General features: G+C 41.5%; 1 protein-coding gene across 1 annotated transcript; it reads left to right on the top strand.

Annotated features, from left to right (window-relative positions):
* The first annotated feature begins 193 nt into the window (after window positions 1-193).
* GET3 (guided entry of tail-anchored proteins factor 3, ATPase) lies at window positions 194-14,025 on the top strand. Its single transcript, XM_042448049.1, has 7 exons — window positions 194-506; window positions 2,825-2,972; window positions 5,687-5,835; window positions 6,849-6,999; window positions 7,354-7,461; window positions 11,992-12,189; window positions 13,443-14,025. The coding sequence occupies exons 1-7, from the start codon at window positions 322-324 to the stop codon at window positions 13,572-13,574; spliced, it is 1,071 nt and encodes a 356-aa protein (XP_042303983.1). The 5' UTR covers window positions 194-321; the 3' UTR covers window positions 13,575-14,025.
* The last annotated feature ends 8,762 nt before the right edge of the window (window positions 14,026-22,787 follow it).

Below are 22,787 nucleotides of genomic sequence, written 5' to 3'. Positions count from 1 at the left end.
AAAATAAAAGGGCCGCCGCGGAGGACTGACAAGCTTCCTCAGCCAATCATTGAGCTTGTCGAGACCAAAGGACCAATCAGAGGTAGACTCAGGCTCCTTCAACCAATCGGGAGAGGAAAGCCGTCAGCCAATCTGAGGAAAGTGGACGACAATGGGCGAGACCATAGCGGCCGGCGTAGAGGGGTGGGCGCTCCTTGTGACGTTGCGGGAGAGAGAAGGGCAGAGAGAGTGGAGGGGCGCCATGAAGGCGCCGTACGCGACGCAGGGTTCTCCCCGCGGAGTGGTGTAGCCCGGCGCCTGGTCACGTGACGTCTCCCCAAGATGGCGGCGGCGGCAGCAGCATCGGGGGCCTCGGCGTCTGGCTCAGCGGCGGCGGAGGCGGACGAGTTCGAGGACGCGCCCGACGTGGAGCCGCTGGAGCCGACGCTGAGCAACATCATCGAGCAGCGCAGCCTGAAGTGGATCTTCGTGGGAGGGAAAGGCGGCGTCGGGAAGACCACCTGCAGGTCAGCCGGAGCCTGGCGTTGAGAGGGAGGGAGGGAGGGAGCCCCAGCTGCTGGACCCCTGCTGCCCTTCCCTGAGGCAGTCCCACTCCCAGCGGTGCGCCTTCACTGCCCAGGCGCCAGGCTGTGGCCTTCTGGCACTTGCAGTTTTGTGAGACCTTTAGCCTTCTCTGCCAGAGAGAGAGAGAGCGCTCTGGTGGTGCCACTTGTTGCTGAGGGAGCTCCTCCAAGTCCTTTCCGACTTAAGGGCGACCTAGGGTTGCCACAATTGTCCACTAAAACCCTGGACAAATGGCGACACGAAGGCGAACCTGTCATAGCAAGTAGCACTAGCAAGTCCATTTCCACAGCGCTTAAGCGCTCCCTCAGTGGTTTGCGAAGCGTCAGCCAATTGCCTCCAACAAGCTGGGAACTCGTTTTAGATACTTACGGAAGGATGCCAGGCTGAGTCGACCCTCAGCCCTTTGGCTGGAATGGAACTCGCAACCTTGCGGTGTTTGTGAGTGCAGGCATTTAACCCCTGCGCCACCAGGGCTCTTACGAGGTTTTCCTGGCATGTTTCATCTGAGGGGGTTGCCTGTGTTACAAATCTCTGAGGCCGAGAGAGTGTGGCCTTTGCCCATGGTCGCCCAGTGGGTTTATGTGGCCGAGCTGGGATTCAGAGTCACCAGAGTCACAATCTGATGCTCAAACTGTTACACCACGCACAAGCTACAAATCCCAGGATTTCAAAGGGTGAGGCCATGATAGTTAAAATGATGTCAAACTACATTAATTCTGCCGTGTGGCAGCTTCAACAGAGAGCAAACTAGGCTGTTTGGCAGGTAGGTTGCCCAAGGTTCACATTGGCCGTGGGATCGTGTTGTCTGAAGCTTTGAGTGCATTTGCACTATAGGGTTACAGCACCTTGACACTATGTCAAGTGTACCATGATTCTGCACTGTGTAACTCTGGGACGTTTAGTTTAGGTGAGGTATTTGTTCATCTTTTCTTGAGAGCTCAAGTGCAGCACTTCAGAGGTGAGTATTTAGCACAGTCCTATAAGTGTTTACTCTGACATAGCCCCATTAAGTTCACTGTGGTTTACAAGTAAATGGGTGGCGTAGTGGTTTGAGTGTTGGGCTATGACTCTGGAGTTCAGGATTAGAATACCTGCTCAGCCGTGGAAACTCACTGGGTGACCTTGGGCAAGGCAGCTCTCAGCTCAAAAGAAGACTGTGTCAAACCTCCTCTGACCAAACCTTGCAGAGAAAAACCCATGATAGGGTCGTCATAAGTCAAGAATGACTTGAAGGCATAAAATAACAACAAAAGGATATAGGATTGAAGCCTAAAGGCTGAAAGAGGAGCCCTTCATATGTTGTTTCAGACAGCTGCCACACTGCAGAAATAAAGCAATTTGACACTATAGAACTCTGGGATTTGTAGTTTAGTGGGGTGCCAGAGCGCTCTGACAGAGAAAGATAAATATCTCACAGAACTACAAATCCCAGAATTCCATTGCATAGAGCCATGGTAGCTAAAGTGGTGTCAAAATCCTTTATTTCTACAGTGTAAACACATCCTCGGAGACCAGTCCCATTTCAGTATAGTCAGTGAGCTGTTTTTCTGTATTCACTCGTACATGTAGTTTGTTGGTGGTGGTAGTGTGTGCCCTCAAGTCATTTCCAACTTATGGTGACCCTAACATGAACCTATAATGGAGTTTTCTTGGCAAGATTTGTTCAGAGTGGTTTGCCATTGGCTTCCTCTGAGGCTGAGAGCATGTGCTTTGCCCAGGGTTACCCAGTAAGTTTCATGGCCAAGCAGGGACTTGAACCCTGGTCTCTAGAGTCATAGTCCAACACTCAAACCGCTACGTCACTCTGGCTCTCATGCATATAATTTCCATATAGAATAAAGATAAATGGAGCAATTTGTAAAAGTAACAATTCTCCAGGAGATTTAAGTAAGGCTGCATTTTTATGTCATAAAATTGTAGCTTTAGCTTTTTAGAATGTTAATGACAGATACAGTGGCTAACTTTGGTGTGTGTGAGAGGCGTGTGAACAACTAGAATATTTTATGGCCTGGTTATTTTTCGAATCTATTCAAGAGGCTGACACAGAGATAGATGAAACTTGGAGGATGTGTGCTTTTGTACACTTCTTTGCTCCTTGATGTCTGCTAAATAAGCAAATTATTTAAAGTCATGGTTATTCAGAGAAATAAACCATTCTAACTGCCTAGTTATGATTGTGATATCAAAAGAAGCAGTGCAGGGTTTTTTGTTTGTTTGTTTGTCTGTCAGTAACTACATTTTGCTTCATTTTTGGACCCAGCTGCAGCTTGGCTGTGCAGCTCTCCAAAGTGCGGGAGAGCGTCCTCATCATCTCCACTGATCCTGCTCATAACATCTCGGATGCCTTTGATCAGAAATTCTCCAAAGTTCCCACCAAAGTAAAGGGTTATGATAACCTTTTTGCCATGGTGAGTGTGCCTCTGAGGGAACCAGATAGTCAGATATCCAGATACTGTACTTGTTTTTGTGTAAAATGTGTGCTTAAGTCCTCCTCCTGTACAGAAAAGGATCTGATATAAGGCTGACAATGCCCACCTTGTGTTCGAACTTATGTCTTTAAAAGGAGCCTGGCAGACACAAATGAAGTGAAGACAACTTTTCCAGCCACTTCATCTTCTTGTCAACAAACGTAATATTCAGTACAGCTTGCTAAACACGTGAGCTCTTGATTAGAAAATAGCTTCTTTTTGTCTAATGGGACAAATGAGAAGGATACAAGGGTAAAAGGAAGGAGACTAGATAGAATCTGCTTCCACAGATTTCCTGCCGCCAAAGTACGTGAGTGGAGGAGGTAAAGGAACAGTAGCAGTGTTTTTTTAAAAAAAGGCTGAAAACTTGAATAATAGTGGCTGTCCTTGACTCACACACTACTAGCTTACAGACTTGGGATGGAGGGGATATTGAATTGTATTTCTTCAATGGCAACCTAATATTTAGGGCCAGGCACTCAGTATTAGCATCTAAAGAGAAAAGTTCTTCTCATTGCAAAGGGTCTAAATATGAACTGCTCTCAGTATTGCTGTTACTACTCCAGCACAAAGCAGTTCATGACACAAACTTGTCAAGCGATATAATCTTGAGTTGTATGACCTCCCTATTGTGTGTTAAGACTGTGGGCTAGAAAGGGGGAAAAAAACAGATACTATGAGGCCAATCAAAATGAGTTGAGGTTGGAGCAAGTTGTCTATGGCTGCATCTACAGTGCAGAATTAATGCAGTTCGACACCCCTTTAACTGCCATGGCTCAGTGCTATGGAATTCTGGAATTTGTCATTTTGTGAGATATTTAGCCTTCTCTGTTAGAGATCTTTGGTACCCCAACAAATAAAAATCTAGGATTCTATCAAATGGAACCATGGCAGTGTATCAGTAGTCTTTAAGGAAAGGTTAGCAGTGCTTGGGGTGTATTAGCTTAGGAAAAGAGTAAATAAGACGTGGGGGGGGGGGGCTATGTACAGTGTGGAGAAAAGTGTATGAAAAGAAGTGTTTTTCCTTCTCTTAAAATGTAGAGCCTGTACATCAAATTAACCTAACTGTTGATAGATGCAAGACAAATGAAATCTTCATAGAGCATGTAATTCAGATGCAGAATTCAGTATCACAAGATATAATGATGATCACCAACTTGGATGGTTTTAAAAGGGCATTGGATAATTAATTGAGACTAAATTAATCAGGGTCAGGATGGCTATCAACAGTCTTGGGAGCTCTGTGCCTCTGAGTATTGCTGCAGAATGCACATACGTAGGTTGTGATGACACTTATCTCCTGACTGTGGGCTTCCCATAGGCTTTTTGTTGGCCACTGCCTAGATTGGCCTTTGGTTTGATCCACCATAGCTCTTTTCATGTTTTTAAGACTTGCTGTGGTGGCTAGGAGCATAATATAAAAAGTATAACTAAGTTACTGTTTAAAGTATTTTTCATTAGATAACATAAATTATAAAACATGAACTTAGCCACAGTAATCCATGCACCGGTAACTTCCCAATTGGACTACTGGAATGCACTCTATGGAACTGACCTTGAAGACCACCCGGAAATTGCAACTACGGCAAGATGCTGGCAAAACGTCAGGAAAAAACTTGTCTAGAACACGACCACATAGCCCGAAAAAAGCTAAGTACCTAGATTGCTTATTGGGATTCCATTCAGATGCTGAATTACACCAGCTCTGAAGGAATTACACTTTCTGCAGTATGCTTCTGGTCTGATTTTCAAGTGCTGGTGATAACTTTTAAAGCCCTAAACAGCTTAAGATATAAGTAAAGGGAGCACCTTTCTATACATATGCCTATCCAAGAATTCAGATCTGTTGGAGAGGCCCTCCTCTGTATCCCATTATTAGGGGAAATACATTATGAGAGGACATGGGCTAGAGCCTTTTCTACAGTTGCACTTCATTTGTGGAATTTCCTCTTTTGAGAGGCCTGACTGGCACCAACATTGGAATCAAAACTTGGCTTTTTAAAATCCAGAATACATATGTCTTATGGTTGTATTATTTAAAATTGTTGTAACCAGTTTTAAATAATCTGTTTTTAATTTTTAAAACCATTTAATATATTATAATCTTTTAAAACTATTGTTACTATTGTTTTAATTGTTTTTATTGTGAGACACCGTGTGATCTCTGGATATAGGGTGGGATATAACTATTGGAATGAATAAATAAATAAATGCTATATATAAATATAAAGGGATAAGATTCAGCCAATGTTAATACAAGTCCTATTAATGTTAATGTAGGATCTAAGCATGTGATTTTTTTCTCTTCCTTTAGTAAATTTATAAAAATACTTATGGAGGAGTTACATGAATAATTATGTCAATGACTGTGAATCACTTTTGCTGTAGCTTTTCTAGAGATTGCAATGTTATGTGTTTGTTTGAAGACACTGATTTAAAAAGTCAGACTTAGATCACCTAAAAACCAATAGTCTGTATGACGGTGTTGGGCCCTTCTTGATGAACATGAGACTGAAAGTTTCTGTGCGAATGTCTGAGAAATTCTTGGTATTTTTGCAAAACCAAAATGTTCTTCATTCTAAATAACATCAAAAGTCTCACTTCTCTTTTTGCGAATGTGATTCTGATACATTCTGTCCATTCTTGTTTCTTAGGAGATTGACCCTAGCTTGGGTGTAGCTGAGCTACCTGATGAGTTCTTTGAAGAGGATAACATGCTGAGTATGGGCAAGAAGATGATGCAAGAGGCAATGAGTGCCTTTCCTGGTATTGATGAGGCCATGAGCTATGCTGAAGTGATGAGGTAAGAATGGTGGTCTTTGGCAGCAGCTCTGCACATTTTTGTTTTGGGAAGCAGAAATTCAAAGTTTAGATGTCTTCAGTGTGCTAATTGCTTGGAAGATGAGGCTAACAGAGATGAAAAATTGTCAATTTTTCATCTCTGTTAGCCCAGTATGGTAGGTGAGTATTTTGCACAGGTCCACATCCACGTCTCTCATAATTGTGTGATATTTGCATCTTTACATGCAATGGGCCAATCTGCACTTGCTTTGCTTCATAGCATGCATTGCTTTTTCAGATAACCTAAAAACCAATAGTCTGTATGGCAGTGTTGGGCCCCTCATGATGAACAGTTTTTTCCCCACAGAGCAAAGAAACCACTAGCACTCAATGAACATGGGAAGTTATAGGTGCTGGAGGAGAGAAAGACCCAGAGATGGGATTGGGAGCTTAGCTAGGTGCAGTATTGCTTCTTTCATAATACATGGATTTTGAAAACTCAGCTTGTTAGGTTATATGAGAACTCAAATAGCTCTGGAAGACTCTGTAAGAGACCACAATTTTTTGGTTGTAGCATAGTTGTAGACATAGATGGATGAAATTCTTCAATTCTAGAGATATATCAATAGCCGGCATGGTGTAGTGGTTTGAGAGTTGGAGTAAGACTGAAAATCCAGGATTAAATTCCCACTCAGCCACGGAAACCTATTGTGTGACCTTGGGCAAGTTACACTCTCTCAATCTCGGAGAGAGGCAAAAGCAAACTTCCTCTAAAGAAATCTTGCCAAGAAAACCTTGTGATAGGTTCCCCTTAGGGTCACTGTAAATTGGAAACAATTTGAAGGCACACCACCAGCCCCAGGAATCCTTTCCTAAAACATTCTCGTTGTGAGTTGAAGATATCAAGCTGTAGCACCATAGGTGGCTGTGCCTTTAGAAATAATAGGAATAGCTAGGCCCTTCTTGGTTTATGAGGTTATTGCAGCTGCTGATGTTGGTGTCTTTTTTTTATTTTTCTCTCTCTGGCCTGGATAGGTTGGTGAAAGGGATGAATTTTTCTGTGGTGGTGTTTGATACAGCACCCACAGGGCATACGCTCCGGCTGCTCAACTTTCCCACCATTGTGGAGAGGGGACTAGGTCGCCTGATGCAAATAAAGAACCAAATCAGTCCCTTCATATCACAGGTAAATGTTGGGGAAGAGCAAGCAACAGGAGTTTTCATGTCAAAAATACCTTGCAAGTCTTTTCTTTTTTTAAGTTTCACATTTTGTCACTTTCAGGCTCTCGTCTGGACTTTGTTGTTTTTGCGACACTTCAACATAAAAATGATGGGTAGTTCTGATTTGATAGATTGTTTGTAGGGTGCAGTGGCATTTATTTCTTTCACTGTACTGGGGCTTATCAGTCTAAATGGTGCCAGTCCATTTTAGCTCCCACCACCACCCTTTTACCTGCAATGCTGTACAGAATATATGTGATAGACCTTCTGATGATAGAAGGACTTCATTGCAGTTCCTTGTCTTTTTGTTCTTCACTAGATGTGTAACATGCTTGGTCTGGGAGACATGAATGCTGACCAGCTGGCATCTAAGCTGGAGGAGACCCTTCCTGTCATCCGCTCAGTCAGTGAGCAGTTCAAGGATCCGGCAAGTATATTGTAAAGTGGGAAGGGAGCATCCCACAGGATTGGGTGAACTGTTGAAAAGGAAACCAATCAGGTGGGGGTTGTTTGAAGTAACAGGGAAGTAAGGCATTGAGGTGGGTCATCCTTGACTCAAGCTGCATGGCACAATTGTATAAAATAAAAAATGTTTTACAATCAAATGTTTAATAATCATTAGGATGAATTTCATTTCAGCCTACTAGTAACCTAGATATATTTCTACTGTTACTGTTTAATTTTGCACAATTCCTTTAAATGAGCTTCTAAAGTATAGCATGTCAGTATCCTCCCATCCATGGGAGGCTTATACTGGGTCCAGCCCATTGAGAACAGTGGATCTGAAAAGCTGATGTGGGAATGGACAGCAAGAGAATTCAGAATGAACAGCCTTGCTTGTATGTATTTTATGGAAGGAATTTACCCAGGGCCTAGCACCAGGTCCTGTGCCAGCAAAGTAGAGCCTAAATTAGGAGGAAGTTTTGTACTTAGTAAGCCCTAATGTTTTGGGTTTTCCTCTGCTGTGTTACAGCTGCTTTGAAGAGGTTTCTGCTTAACTACACAGCAGAAATTTCCCAACCAAAGTCTAAAATATAACTGCTGTATGGACTTCTGTTAAATGTTTTTTGTTGTGTGCTTTCACGTTATTTCCAATTTATGTGACTCTAAGGTGAACCTATCATGGGGTTTTATTGGCAAGATTTGTTCAAGAGGGTTTGCCTTTGCCTCCTTCTGAAGATGAGAGCGTGTAACTTGCCCAAGGTCACCTACTGGGTTTCCTGGCTGAGTGGGGATTCAAACCCTGGTCTCCAAAGTCATAGGCCAGCGGTAAAACCTCTGCGCTATGCCAGGCACTTTACAGCATTACATTAAACTATCTGATTCAGGTGGGGTGTGGCAATTTTTTTTCCCAGCGGGCCAGGGACTGACATCATATTTGTGTGCATTGGCTACAGTTGTTCAGGCCTTCTGTGGAAACTTCCCAGGGACCACCACGTGAAGTAGCAGTGATGTAGGATATTTTTCTGACAGTAGAGGGAGACACTGGCTGATGGAAAACAAATATTGTTTCTTATGTTTAATTTGTAAATGCAGGAATTCAAGGAAAAAAATCAGCAGGTACTCTCCGTAGGGAGAGGCGGGAAATATAAATAAAAATAGATGGCTCTTAAGGACATGAGAGTGCCATTACATCTGATAGTCCACGTGAGAAATCTGTACTGAAGACAAGAGGCTATGGAGAAACAGAATGGTTCCCAGTTGGCAAAGGGGCCAGGCAAGGCTGCATTCTGTCACTGCAGAAAATAACATAAGAGCAGGCTTAGACTCAGAAAGAGGAGGAGTAAAGTAAGAGGAAGGAATATCAGCAATCTATGATATGCAGATGACACCGTACTAATAGCAGAAAACATCAGAGACCTGGAACAGTTATTGAAGGGACAAGAAGAAAGTGCAAAGGCAGGCTTAATGCTGAACATAAGGAAAACAGAAATAATGACCATGGAGGACCTACACCCATTCAGTGTAGACATTGTGGAAATTGAAACAGTAAAAGAGTTCTCGTACCATGGATAAAATATGAATCAAAATGGAGACTGCAGTCAAGAAATTAGGAGAAAACTAGAAATGGGAAGGTCAGCCATGAAAGAGCTAGAAAAGAGTATAAAGAATAAAGATATACAACTGAGCACAAAAGTTAGAATCATATAAGCCATTATAAATTCCTCATCACCATGCACAGATGTAAGAGCTGGACAGTGAAGAAAGTGGATAAGAAGAAAATCAGTTCATTTTAGATGCAGTGCTGGAGAGGAGTGCTAAGCCAGAAAGACAAACAAACTGATCCTTGAACAGATCAAGCCTGAAATCTCCCTTGAAGCCAAAATGATCAAATTGAGGCTGCTGCACTTTGGCCACATTATGTGAAGACAAGACTCATTAGAAAAGACAGTAATACTAGGGAAGGTGGAGGGAAGTAGAAAGAAAGACTGCAAGCTAGATGGATAGACTCGATTGGGGAGGCCACAAGAATGAATTTAGAGGACTTAAGTAGAGCAGTGGACAGTGGGTGAGGCTCGAAGATGTCTTATCCACAGGGCCACCATGAGTAGGGGTTTACTTAAGGAGTTAACAACAACAACAAATTTATTTGCATGCTTTACCTGACCTCTCAAACTGTAGTAGCAGTCTTAACTTAAAACTGACTCCCCCGATTAGAATAAGGCTGCTATGCCTCAGAAGGAATGAGACTTCATATAAAATGTTCTGGCTTTGGATTATTAAGAGCTGGATCAAGAGATGGGAGAGAATCACAAACCTGTAGGCTGTGTATGGTCCGCAGAGCAGATTTTTGCAGCCTTCAAAAGCACCACTTCCCCCATTCCCCAATCTTTTGTCCAAAATGAAAATTGCTGCTCCTAGAAATCCCCAGGAACACCAGTTGTCCTCTAGAACAAGACACAGGAATTTACTTTGGGGAAAAACTATTCAAAAGTGGAAATGAACTGCACATCTCTTCTGGTTCTGAAAAAAATGTAGTACATGGTTGACCCATGGGAGGTAAAGTTTCCCCTTGGACCTGCCAAAATTGTCCTCCTCTCTGAGTGGAGAATTTAGAGCATGTGTATACCACCCTTTAGCCAAAAAGGATCCCAAAGAGGCTTACAAATTATTAATTTGACAATTACCTGACATCAGGTTTACAGTCTAAAAAGACACAACACAAGGAAAAAATTCTACTATACCTCTCCAGAGTACTAGTGAATTTGTATTATATAAGTTTAGTTAGACTTGTTCATTCATAGTAGTTTTTCTGATAACATCTGTTTATATGTGACAGGGAACCACCGTTATTGGCTGGAATTCTTTTTTAAGTCGCTGGTTTTGGTGGGAGTTAGCTTAGACTTCAGCATTCTAGTGTGGGTTTCCCAAAGCAGCTTAATCTGCTGCACTGAGCAAGTTAAGGTACTTTCTTAAAGGCTATACAGTAGCCTTTAAGTTGATTTGGCCCTCTTTGGGGTTTGGTTCTTAGTTCTTTAGCTGCTGGTTCTAACTTTTGATGACTGAGTTTTGCTGTCATTCTAGAGGATGGATGGTCGGCTATCACCCTCCATATACATGTTCTTGGACTGCAGCCCCCCCCCCCCCCCATCCTTCAACATTGGTTGTGCTGTTTAGGGCTGATGGGAGGTACAGACCAACAGCATTTGGAGTGCCACATATGCTCACCCCTGACCTGGAGGGAAGGAAGATAAAGCTTCAGTGTTTGTTCTCTTCTTGGATCTCTAATTGTAAAAGCTGTTCCACACCCTAAATGTACTGGTTCTTGTACATTCCTTTTGAACCAAAGTGCTCCAAGGCTGCTGTGGGAGCTGACATTTGCATGGCAAAGAAGCAGGAATGTTGGGATTGCATGCCTCCTGGCTCTGCTTGGAGCAGTATCTCTGATACACTGGTCAATCTACAAAACTAATCAACTTCAAAAGGCTCAGAAAACTATTATACTTGTCTTTGTGAAATGCTGTGAACACCATTGTGGAGTAAACGGTTTTAAAGTCATCCACATGGATATTCCATCATTGGGAATAGTAGGCCATGGAGCAGAAATGGAATAGACAACATTGGTATTGCAGCAAGGGTGTTTATCTGATGTACATAGGAAAGCTGTACTGGAACTTTATATTTTGCTTCTAGGTTGTAAGCTGTCTTTTAACAGAAGTTTTATTTACTCAAACATTTGTCAGTCACAACCACACCTGCATTTATGAGACAGTGGCCTGGCTGATTAATTATTTTGATTTTTTCCCCCTTATAAAAATGGAAAGAACTTTATAGGAAAGGAAGTTCACCATCAAATGTCGGTAGGAACAGTGTGTGTAGTTGTAAGGTCTTGCATGACAGAACAGGTGTAGGCTTGAATCTTGTATTTTGCTAATGGTTTGGCCTCTAAATTTGCAAATGTGTGTCTCATAGATAAAGCAATATATTCAAATGAAAGCTCATGTGGGTTGCTTTTTTTGCACTACAGCACTCAGCCAACATGGCCAATGGTTGGAGAATTCTGGGAATAACAATAAACAAATATAACTTTTTAGAAACACTGATTCTGCATTCAATGAATCGTTGTTAATGAGGAAACCTAACTAATTTAAATAATTTAATTTAAATATAGGAGCAATCAGTTACCTAAGTACCTGTGGTGATTTATTACTCTAAGTGACCAGGTTCTTTAGGGTATTTAGACCAGGTACTTCTGGCCATAACCCTGGCTGCAGGAAAAGGGAGGGGAAACTTTTGCTACATTCCTCCATTTTGCTTTTTGTGCTTCTCTCTCTCTCTCTACTTCTGAAAGTGCAGGTATAGAATGCAAGAGGAAATGGAGCAGCAGGGAGGTCCAAGATGCCAGAGTGGGTTGTGAGGAGATGTAGAACACAGGGGAGTAAACCCAATTATAGGTGCCTATCCTCTGTGATCTTACTTGCACCTCTGAACTAATGTTACTGTTTTTCCTCCCCAGGAGCAAACCACATTCATCTGTGTGTGCATTGCTGAATTCTTATCCCTCTATGAAACAGAGCGGCTCATCCAGGAGCTGGCCAAGTGCAAAATTGACACACACAACATTATAGTCAATCAATTAGTCTTCCCTGACCCAGAGAAGCCCTGCAAGATGTGTGAAGCTCGGCACAAAATCCAGTCCAAATATCTTGATCAGGTATGGTTAGAGGCAGTTCTGATTTCCCAGCATCCCTTTGAGGGGATGGGACAGACATAAATCTAAATATTTGAAGCTTCTTTAGATCAAAAGAATCTAAAGCATATGTCCAGCTACCTCTGCATAGTCTGCTCAGGCAGTCAACAATTCTCTGATATGGACCTTACTTTTGTAAGTGGACCTGCCAAGAGATTGAATTTAAGAAACTGAATTTAAGAAATCGAACTTGTGGTCTGTTGCATGGACTAAGAAGGCCCCTCCATTCCTTTTTCATTGAAAAGCATGTTACTAAATTTAAGACCATTTAAATTTGAATAGCTAGAACTTCCTTACTTAATTTTTTCCTTCAGCTTCAGAATTCCTTCCCCAAAACATTCTCAATCATCTCTTTTCATTCTTTTGTTGTTATTGTGCCTTCAAGTCAGTTTCCAATTTACAGCCATATGGCGAACCTATCAAGGGGTTTTCTTGGCAAATTTCTTCAAAGAGGGTTTGCCATTGCCATTCTCTGAGGCTGAGAAAGTGTGACACAGCGGGTTTACAAGGCCAAGCTAGACTTCAACCCCTAGTCTCCAGAATCATAGTCCAACGCTCAAACCACTACACCATGCTGTAGGAATACAAATATCCAGTTATCTAGTGGCACTGGCAGCTAAAAGCTGAGGTGGCAACTTGGTGGCTGAATTTCTCCTGTGTGTGCTGTTGTTTGTGAGATTTAGTACTTTGAATTTCCATTTGTTATGGAGACTTTTCACTTCTCTAATGCCTGATTCTGAGTTTTATCCGACCACCAATAATTTAGAGATTATTCTATATTGGTGAAAGAAGCAGTCTTGTCACAGAAGTTTAGATAAAACACACAGTACATTACCATGGCTTCTGTAAATTTAATTAAGACTGGATATGCTATTGGATTAAAATTACTAGAGGGCTTCCCCTAATAAGGCTGTACAGAAAAGATTCTCAAGACTGCATCAAGTACACTTTCCAGCCAACAGGGTACAACATGTGTCAGTGAAAACTGTTTTTGATTCTTCTGTCTTGACTCCTAGCAGGATGTTATGTAATGATGTCAGGGTGAAAGGGGATAGCTTAATGCATTATTGTTTGTATTTTGTTTTGTATTATATTGATTTTGTTTTGTAATCCGCCTTGATTACGTTGGGAAAAGGTGAAATATAAATAAATTATATTATTATTATTAGTTAGGGGCACTTTTGAGTGATTTTGTGCTCTTTTCTTTTTCCCTCCAGATGGAAGACCTCTATGAAGACTTCCACATTGTAAAGCTGCCACTTCTGCCCCATGAGGTCCGAGGGGCTGACAAAGTGAACACCTTCTCAAGTCTGCTGCTGGAGCCATACAAGCCTCCCAGTGCAAAATGAAATCCTATGGACTGAGTTACACTACTTTCCCTACCCCACCCTCTCCTCCATTCCATGCTAGCCCTTCCTGCCTCTCCCCTTTCAGTGGCCTCTCATCTTTTTCAATGGTGTGATTGATAGGCTTGTGGTGGGGTTGGAAGAGGCAGCATTTGTCATTCATATTTACTTCTGTATACCTAATTCCTTGGGACCCATCCCCCCAAAGGCAGCCACAGTGTTGAATCCATTCCCCTTGTTGACCAACTAGATAATTTAAACTTAGGTCTTTTTTTTAAACTGATTCTCTGTCACTTTGGCTTCTTCCTGGGTCATGTCTCCTGGGGCTGATGCTGCTGTGACTCAGGCCCCAGTCAGGTGCTGCGATAACACAGAGACTGTCAGTCCACTTACAACACCCAGGCCATCAGTACTAATGGGAAGTATGTAAATAAACTATAAGGGAAATATGTTAGCTGCTGCTTTTGAACCAGACTGTCTTTTCATTTATGCTGGAAATTCTTGGGAATGGCTGGAAGAACATTTAGGAGGTCTGCTGAGGTGGTATTTGCTGACAAGGAAAAATAAAACATGTAGGACACTTGTTTAAAGATTTGTTAAGTATATGGTAGGTTGGGAAATCTGTGGACTGCATGCGTGAAGCCTCTCCTCTTGTGATTTTTTTGCAGCCCCCATCTTGATCCCTACCAAATTTACTGGGGCCATGTACCTTGTTTGAATGCAGAATCACATTTCTAGAAGTGTGGGGCTACTTAAAAACAAGGTGGGCAAGTTGTTTTCCCCCTGCTACTGTAGTTATACCAGAGTATGGGCTGTAGACCCTAGTGCTTTTGGGGGAGGGATTTAGCTCCTTGCCTAGATGTTTCTCACCTCTAGCTTAAAAAAGGGTTATGAATGAGGCTAAAAGGCAGATTCACACTGGAGAGTAGATGTGTGAATTTAAATAGAGGTATCAGAATTACAAAAAAGGCCCTAAGAGTCCCTTTTGGAGATGTATCTAGATGCTGTGGGGAGGAGATGAACAAGATTGAAGTGACATCCAAATTCTTGATCTGAACTTCCCCAGTTTTGTATCTGATCAAATATGTGCCCTTCTCTTAGGTTATTTGTTACTGTGGCAGAATAATCCCCCTTCCTGAGTTAAGTTTAGAAAAATAATTTCTTCATCCCAGGATTTCCCAACCAAGGTTCTCTGGAACCCTAGGATTCACTGAGATGCCACCAAAGATTTTGTGAGAGATTGTGATTTTTTTTTTTACATTAAAGGTTTTTGAGTAATATATTTTTTAATCTAAAATCCTCACTCTGTTTGCACCACAACTGCCAAGTTAATCTGGTTCTGTTCCGGAAGAAAAACTGTTTAGGCTTCAACTGGAGACATTTAAAATTTAAAGAAGTTTTGAGGAATTACTGTTTTGAAAGTGATGTTGCCACTTCTGTTGCAAACAATGTGACTCAATGCATCCATAAAGACTTTTGAATTTGTCTCACTGTAGACTGGGCCATTACAATACAAAATACATTAAGAACTTGGCCAAGAGATTTCAAAGCATGCTGTAACAGTAAGAGATGTACAAATTGCTTGAAGGCAAAGGGAACCAGGACTCCACATTTGCCAGTCCATCAGTCCACTTGATCATGTTGATTCCTGTGGCCCATTCAGCATTAAGTTTGCAGGTGAAAATTCCTACTTTATGACTATGATTGATGACTTTAGTAAATACAGAAATTATATCTAGGGACAGCTGTATTGACCATATAGCAAAGTCCTTATACTTATCTCCTTAAAGAGAAAAGTCATGTTGTGGATTCAGCCTTAAACTACTACCTGAAGACCAGGGTACAAATACCTGCTCAACCATGGAAACCAACTGGGTAATGTTAGGCAAGTCACACACACTCAGCCTCAGAAAAACTTGTAATATGGTTATCTTAGGTCAGATACTACATGAAAGCACATAGCAAATGAGATTCCCTGAGACCTATAATTTTGGTGCAGAGGTTCCCCGAGATGTGAAAGGTATTGCAAGAATTCCTCCAGAATAAAGAGATTGAGCAAGGCTATTCTACCACTTACTGCTCTAACTGAGGGTTTTCAAATGCCTTTTCAGTATAAAAAGAAGGAAGATAGAAATGGGGAAGGGTGGACAGTCTGATGGCACTTTTGAAGGCTAACAAATTTCAGCATGAGATTTCAAAGACAAGTCATTTGAGAAGCTGTTGTCTGGTAGACAAATATTGGGGGATGTGAAATCTAACAAAAGCAAAATGTGCTAGCATGGTGTGGGGAGTGAAAACTGCAAATCTTAATTAGGGTTGTTAAAAAAGGACAGGTGTTAAAAGGACAGTGTGTGCAAACTTAGATAAGCAGACAGACATGATATAGAAAATCTTGGTCTAAGGTGAGTGAAAATGCAGGGAATACCTTAAATATGCTCTAAACTGGAAGTGCATGCAAAATTTCAACTGCAATAATTGTCCAGTGTCATAAACAATGAAACAGTGGTGATAATGAGATACAGAAAAAGACATTTAAAACACCATAAACCTTGAAAGGCCTGGTTTAACAATTATCTGACCTCTGTACCTTTAGTGCACAGTTAGTTAGGCTCTCAGTTGTCTCTGAGGTTTGACATAAATGCATCATGCTTTTTGAAAGGTTGGTTCTGAAAGTAGATGAACTCTTTTTAAAGATTACTGTTGTATACACAATTGTAAGGAAAACCAGCATGGTGGCATACATAGTCTGCTAAGCACCCATTATCTCTCTTCTTTTTAATTTTTTTTTATTAAACATACAAAATTTTAAAACAAAACAAAACATGACAAAACCATACATCAAAAACAACAACAAAAACATATCCTCTCTCAAGCTAAATTGTCATCTCAAACTAATAATTCGATCCGAAGGGAGAAGCGGGAGATATAAATAAAATGTATTATTATTATAATTTATAATTATCAACTAAAATTGAGAATCAGTTTTCCCAGTTGTACTTCTTGACCTTCCTGAACTGCTGAGCTGTTTTCATATTTCTCTAATATTCTAATTCTTCTGCTAATTTGAATTACTCCCTAAAATAGATACTAAAATATAACCTACCCATTATCTCTCTTCAAACCTCTGTTGACAGATTGGGATTTCAGTTCAGTTGTCTCCCTTTTCAGTCTGCCCTTGAATTTTTTTTGCCCAATAGTCACTTGAGAACATTGACAATCTGTCCGAAGACACTAACTAGATTTGAGGTAAACAGAATTGTTACCTCTTTTTTCTATTCTCCATGCAACTTTAGGATCTTAGCCTTTCTGTCCTGGATTATCCAATATACTTGTTCCAAGCTTTCAAAGCTCCATGGACTCATCAGGCAAGATGTTACAAACCAAACAGGAGGAGAGGGAAACAATTGGAGATGTTATACAGATGCCTGCATGTTGTTTCAGTCCTTAATAAAGATGATATGCTGAGGAGGATATCTTTGCCCTCATGGCCAGAAGGAGGAGGATCCTGTCTGCAAAAGTTATCCTACCCAGCATACCATCTTTACTAAGGACTGAAACAACATGCAGGCATCTGACTAACATCTCCAATTGTTTTTTCTTTTTTTCTCCTGTTTGGTTTGTAACATTTTGCCTGATGAAGAAGCTCATGGAGCTTTGAAAGCTTGCAACAAGTATATTGTGCATTTCAGTTGTCCAATAAAGGTATCACTGATGGATTTTTGTTTGTATTTGTTAAATGGCCAACACAGCTATGCCTGCATGTTTTCAGTCCTGGATTATATATTTCTTTTTTGACCACCATTTCATTCGGATCTAACAGGAAGTCCACATGTAAAGAGTCCTGTGTTGTATTTATATGTTATTAAGTACTCCACTTGCCTTTCTTCTTCTCTGTTGAAATGGTTGTTGAAGACAAACATTTTACAACAGAGCCTGAGAGAGGCTGACTGGCCTATCTAGTCCTGCTAGAGAGGTGTGTGTGTGCAGCACTTTCCTACCTTAAAGTCATGATGCTGCTATCCTTTGGGGGGAGGGTCAGGCTCACTTTGTACTTTTCAAAGTAATCTAGACATGCTGAGGTCTAAAAATGGCACTGAAAAAGACAGATTATTGGTAATATCAGAAGAGCTACTGACCTACATACATAGCTTCTCCACTGTATTTCAGATTTCCAAAAGCTATTAAGGTCACAGAGGATATATTTTTCACTAGTTCAATTTCTCCTCCCCTTCTAGCTGGAGCTAGGAGATTTGTTAGATGATTTGCCAAATTTTTAAACTAAAAATGCTGGACCCACTAATGTAAATTTTATTAAATGTTAAATGTTTTAAAATGTAATAATTTTAGGGAGGTCTTAAAGAGCCAGCATGGTGGTGTGGTTTGTGCATTGGATCAGGGTTCAATTCCCCACTCAACCATGGAAACCCACTGGGTGACCTTGGCCAAGTCACACATTCTCAGCTCCAAAAAAAACCCAAAAACCATGATCAGTTTACCTTGGGTCACCATAAGTCAGAAATGACCTGAAGGCACAGAACAAAACTTAAAGTGTATGCAAATGTATTTTAGAGTGTAGAACTGGAATTGCTAGGAACTGGATTCTTTTGGAAGAGATTCCAACTTCTTATTCCCTCCAGGTAAATTAAAGTAACAATACCTAAATTTATCTTGCATGTGTAAGATAATATGCATGCGTAAGTGAACAAGGGATTTAAAAAAAATTCTAGGCAAGGGGCAAACCTTGCACCCTTCTTGAATAATTTTGCTGTTTGGCAGCAGCTACTGGTTTGTTTCTTCCCCCGGTGCCATGCGCCAGCTGAGCCCTGTTCTCCCCTGTCTCCCGGAACTGGCAGCTGTTGGCATGTGAGCTTACATGATTATGAAACATAGCCTCTCATAGGTGTGTGCAGCTGTAGATGTGTGTTGTTCAGCTCAGACGGATGCCCAGGGGTGGTGGTGGCACTGGCATTATGTAAGCTGTGCTTTGGCGCTGTCTGGAACTCGTGTCTGCCTCAGCAAGAGGTTGTGGAGCTCATTAGCACCAGCTGCTCAGCCAAGTCTCCCAAACCAGCCCAGCAGGACCATAGGCCACAGCCGTACTCTTAGCAGGGAGAAAGGCTGCCCCTCGGTTCAGCAAAAACAACCACAGAGGAGATTTGTTCATAACTAAGTTGCGGGTGAGGGTGTTGGCTGAGGTGGCACAAACATGTTGACTTTGAAACTGGAGGTACAAGGTTCCTAACAGTCTTCATGGATTAGAGCTGAAGGTATATACAATTGAATGGAACTGTTAATATAGGCAACCAACTCAAAATGTCCTCTGTTAGCATCCGCATGAGAGCCAATGTGGTGTAATGGTTTGAGTGTTGGACTATGACTCTGGAGAGCAGGTAGCACCTTTGAGACTAACTGAAAGAAAGAAATTGGCAGAATGAGTTTTCATAGACTTCAGTCTACTTCCTCAGATGTATTTAGAAGTGGACTGAAGTCTATGAAAACTCATACTGGCGGGGTACAGACCGCCGCCAGTAGGTCCGCGGGGGAGCCGGAGCCTTCAGACGGCCCGACTCCCGCGCGGACCGAAAAAAGAAGCTCCAAAATGGAGCTTCTTTTCAAGTCGCGTTTGCGACGTAGCGAGGCGCCAGGGGCGCGCTCGCTACGCCACAAGCGGCGCGACACGTCTGGACGCTGTGCGTCCAGTACGCAAAGATGGCGCCGGCCATGTAGAAGGGCCGGCGCCATCTTGTACGGACGGAGTCCGTACTAGGCACAGGGGCGTCTATAAGAGACGCCCCTTTTTTAAAATGGGACGTCCTCCGGACGTCCCAAAGGGCTGTATAGAAAGCCCCATTGCCATTTTTTTCTTTCAATTAGTCTCAAAGATGCTACAAGATTTCTACATACTGATTCTGCAGACTAACACAGCTATATCTCTGGAGAGCAGGGTTCGAATCCCCACTCAGCCATGGAAACCCAGTGGGTGACCTTGACTGAGCCACAGTCTCAGCCTCAAAGAAAGACAAGGTCAAACCCACTCTGAAGAAACCTGCCAAGAAAACCCTGTGATAGGTTCACCTTACAGTTGACACAACTTGGAAATGACTTCAAGACACCCAACAATAACAACAATGCATACTCACATATCATTTTTGTTTGTACACAGGGAGAAATTGCATAACTTCCTCAACCTATTTGTTGTGTCATGTTCCTTCAAGCTGACTCTGACCTACAGAGACTGAATCATAGGGTTTCCTGGCAAGATTAATTCCAGGGAAATATCCCATTGCCTTCCACTAAGGCTTGTCTAAGGTCACTTGGTGCATTTCCATGACTGAGCAGGGATTTGAACCCTGGTCTCCCTAGCCCAGCACTCCAACTACTACACCTTGCTGACTCTCTTCCCAACCTATATTGTGCTCCAGAATGTAAAACAAATCTAAATAGAACAATACAACAAGGTTCCTTGATCTCCAAAATCATGAAACAAAGGAGCTACTTCTTTAACATTGACTTCATGACAATAAAGAGCCAGGTATGTGCTGCACTGCATTTGGTACTCACCATATCTCAGCCTAATCTCTTCACAAGTATGAGGATAAAATATAACATTACAATCTCATCTTTTGGAACAGTCACTTTCAACTGAGTGTGGGGAGTTTAATATATTGTTGGACCTTAGCTCCCAGTTCCCCCAGCCATTATGGCCAATGGTCAGAAACTGTGGGAATTGAAGTCCAACAAAGTCAGAGCCCTCTTGACAGAACCACTGCTTTGGAGGAAGGTTGTCATATAAGCTCTGAAATATGTTATAGTTAGTGGAGTATAGCTCTCATACCTGATTCATATTTTAAACATCAAGTATAATTTCAATACATGGAGTAGTGCTGTTCAACACAGAATGCTAAAAACAATATTGTACACATATGCCTGCAAATGAGCAGATTCAGCAACTTCTCCTCCAGACCAATATGCAAAGAGGGGAGATAATAAATCTCACTTGTGTTATTTACACATTCCCAAACCAATCTTGATGGTATCTAACCCAACAGCCTCAGGTCTGCTAGCCTGATCCTGCAAATGTGTGTATATGCATGTGAAAATAAGCTCCCACTGAATCCAAATGAATTTGTAGTCTATTTCCTTAGAATTGTCACTTATGCAATATATTGCAAAGGGATCTTGTAGCACCTTTGAAATGAAATGAAAGAAAGAAGCCGGGAGCATGAGCTTTCATAGATATTAATCAGTTTCCTCAGAGGCAGGTAGCCTCAAGTCTATGAAAGAAGCTCCTGTTCCCAGCTTCTTTCTTTCATTTAGTCTCAAAGGTGCTACAAGATCCCTTTGTATTTTTATTTTCCAGATTAACATGGCTGTGCCTTTGAATTCTACCACAGTCAACTGTGTAAGTGAGAGTTCTAAGGAAACAATATAAATTTATTAGGCTTGATGGCAGTTTATTTTGACTTAGCAAACTAACCTAAGACATTCCAGGTATAAGTGACCCTCCACAGATAACACTGGATCTAAATATATGCTTCAATAGCAGCAAAACCCCTTTTCAGAGATGTCAGTGCTAGCAGTCATCCAGATCAGCATTGGGCCCTTTCACGCTATGCAACTATAGCACTATGATTCCACTTTAACGGCCATGGAAACATCCTATGTAAACCTAGGATTTGTAGTTGAATTCTCAGCCAGAGAGTTCTAGTGACTGATTAAGCTACAAACCCCAGGATTCCACAGTATGTTGCCATGACAGTTGAGGTAGAATCATAGTATTATAATTATGTGATGTGAAAGAGCTCAGGACTGCTTCTATAAGAACCAGAATCAAACGAAAGGTGCATGTAATCCAGCCATCTCTTTCCATTGGGCCAAAATTCTGCCCACAGGAAGCCTACCAGCAGGACATGAGTGGGTTTGTGTCCCTAAAGTGTGTGTGTTTGTGCCCACCCTTCCTAGAATTGCCTCCAGGTGCCTGTTTCAGATTCGCATTGCCTCCTTAGACTAGTATAGTGAAATCGTAATCTTAAGTATAAAATGCAAAGCAAGAAACAGTTCCCAGATGGTTATAAGAGTAGACTGAACTCTGTGTGTGTGTGTGTGTGTGTGTGTGTGTGTGTAAGTCACCTGTCAACTTGTGGTGACCCCATAAATTTCATAGGGCTTTATTACCCAAAATCCACAAAACAGTGATATCTTTTTTTATAATTAGTTTTATTACAATTCAGAAATGTTATAAATTGTCAACATATAAGGACAGCAATCACCTAACAATTACAAATGACAAAATAACAAATCAACAACAGTATGGATATGATTATGAAAAAGAGAAGCATTGAGAAAAGTTGAGACCTCCATTGTTAATGGGGTTCTACTGTTGATCTGATCTTGGCATGGTTGAATTGTCTTGAAGAATATCTTTCCAGAATATTTGATGGTGTAGTGAAAGTTGTACAGTATCTGATGCGTTATTGTTGATGTACTCAGTGAAAAGGAAACATTTCTCAATAAACAATATTTTTCCAATTTGTTCTTTTCACTTTCTTATATTGTCTGTGAGTTTTTCCATCAATCATATGTCCCAAGTTTTCTTCCACCATTTTTTTAAATGAAAAAATCACCTGTTTTCCAATTCTTAGCAATTTCCAGTTTGGTTACAGCTATGAAGAAGGTGATCAATTTTTTGTGTATCAGCATTTTGTTCTCTGCGAGGAAAAGCAAGAGAAGACAAAGACCCGGGCAAAAATTAACTGTTTTGTTATTTTGGAGACAATCTCTATTATATCAGATCAGAACTGATTTATTTTGCGGCATTCTAACCACACATGTATGTAGGTCCCCTTAGTGCTGCACCCTCTCCAACACTTGGGTGAGGTAGTTTTTGTGATCCTGGTTCCTAGCTAAGTGAATATGGCTGAGATATAATTTGTGTGTGTGTGTGTGTTTGTTCTTTAATTCTTTTATGAGGACTGATCTGGAGCGGAAGAGTGGGCCAACTCCATATTTTCAACCAGTCTCATTCCAGAATTTCCTTTTTCAGTTCTGCCTTTCAACTCACCCTGTGGTTAGTGCCTCTGCCATATACACTTCTCAAACTGTGTGAGGAAATGGGGTGTTTCTCCTTTGCAAAGCAATTGTGCCCAAAAAGAGATTTGTTGTAGTTGTAGCCAGGTAAGTTCTAATGGGGTTAAAGCTAAAATCAATTCATCCTTA

Source organism: Sceloporus undulatus, chromosome 2 (assembly GCF_019175285.1).
Source record: "Sceloporus undulatus isolate JIND9_A2432 ecotype Alabama chromosome 2, SceUnd_v1.1, whole genome shotgun sequence".
Lineage (NCBI taxonomy): Eukaryota > Metazoa > Chordata > Lepidosauria > Squamata > Phrynosomatidae > Sceloporus > Sceloporus undulatus.
Note: the sequence above shows the minus strand (reverse complement) of the source record. Positions and strands in the feature narration are given on the sequence as shown.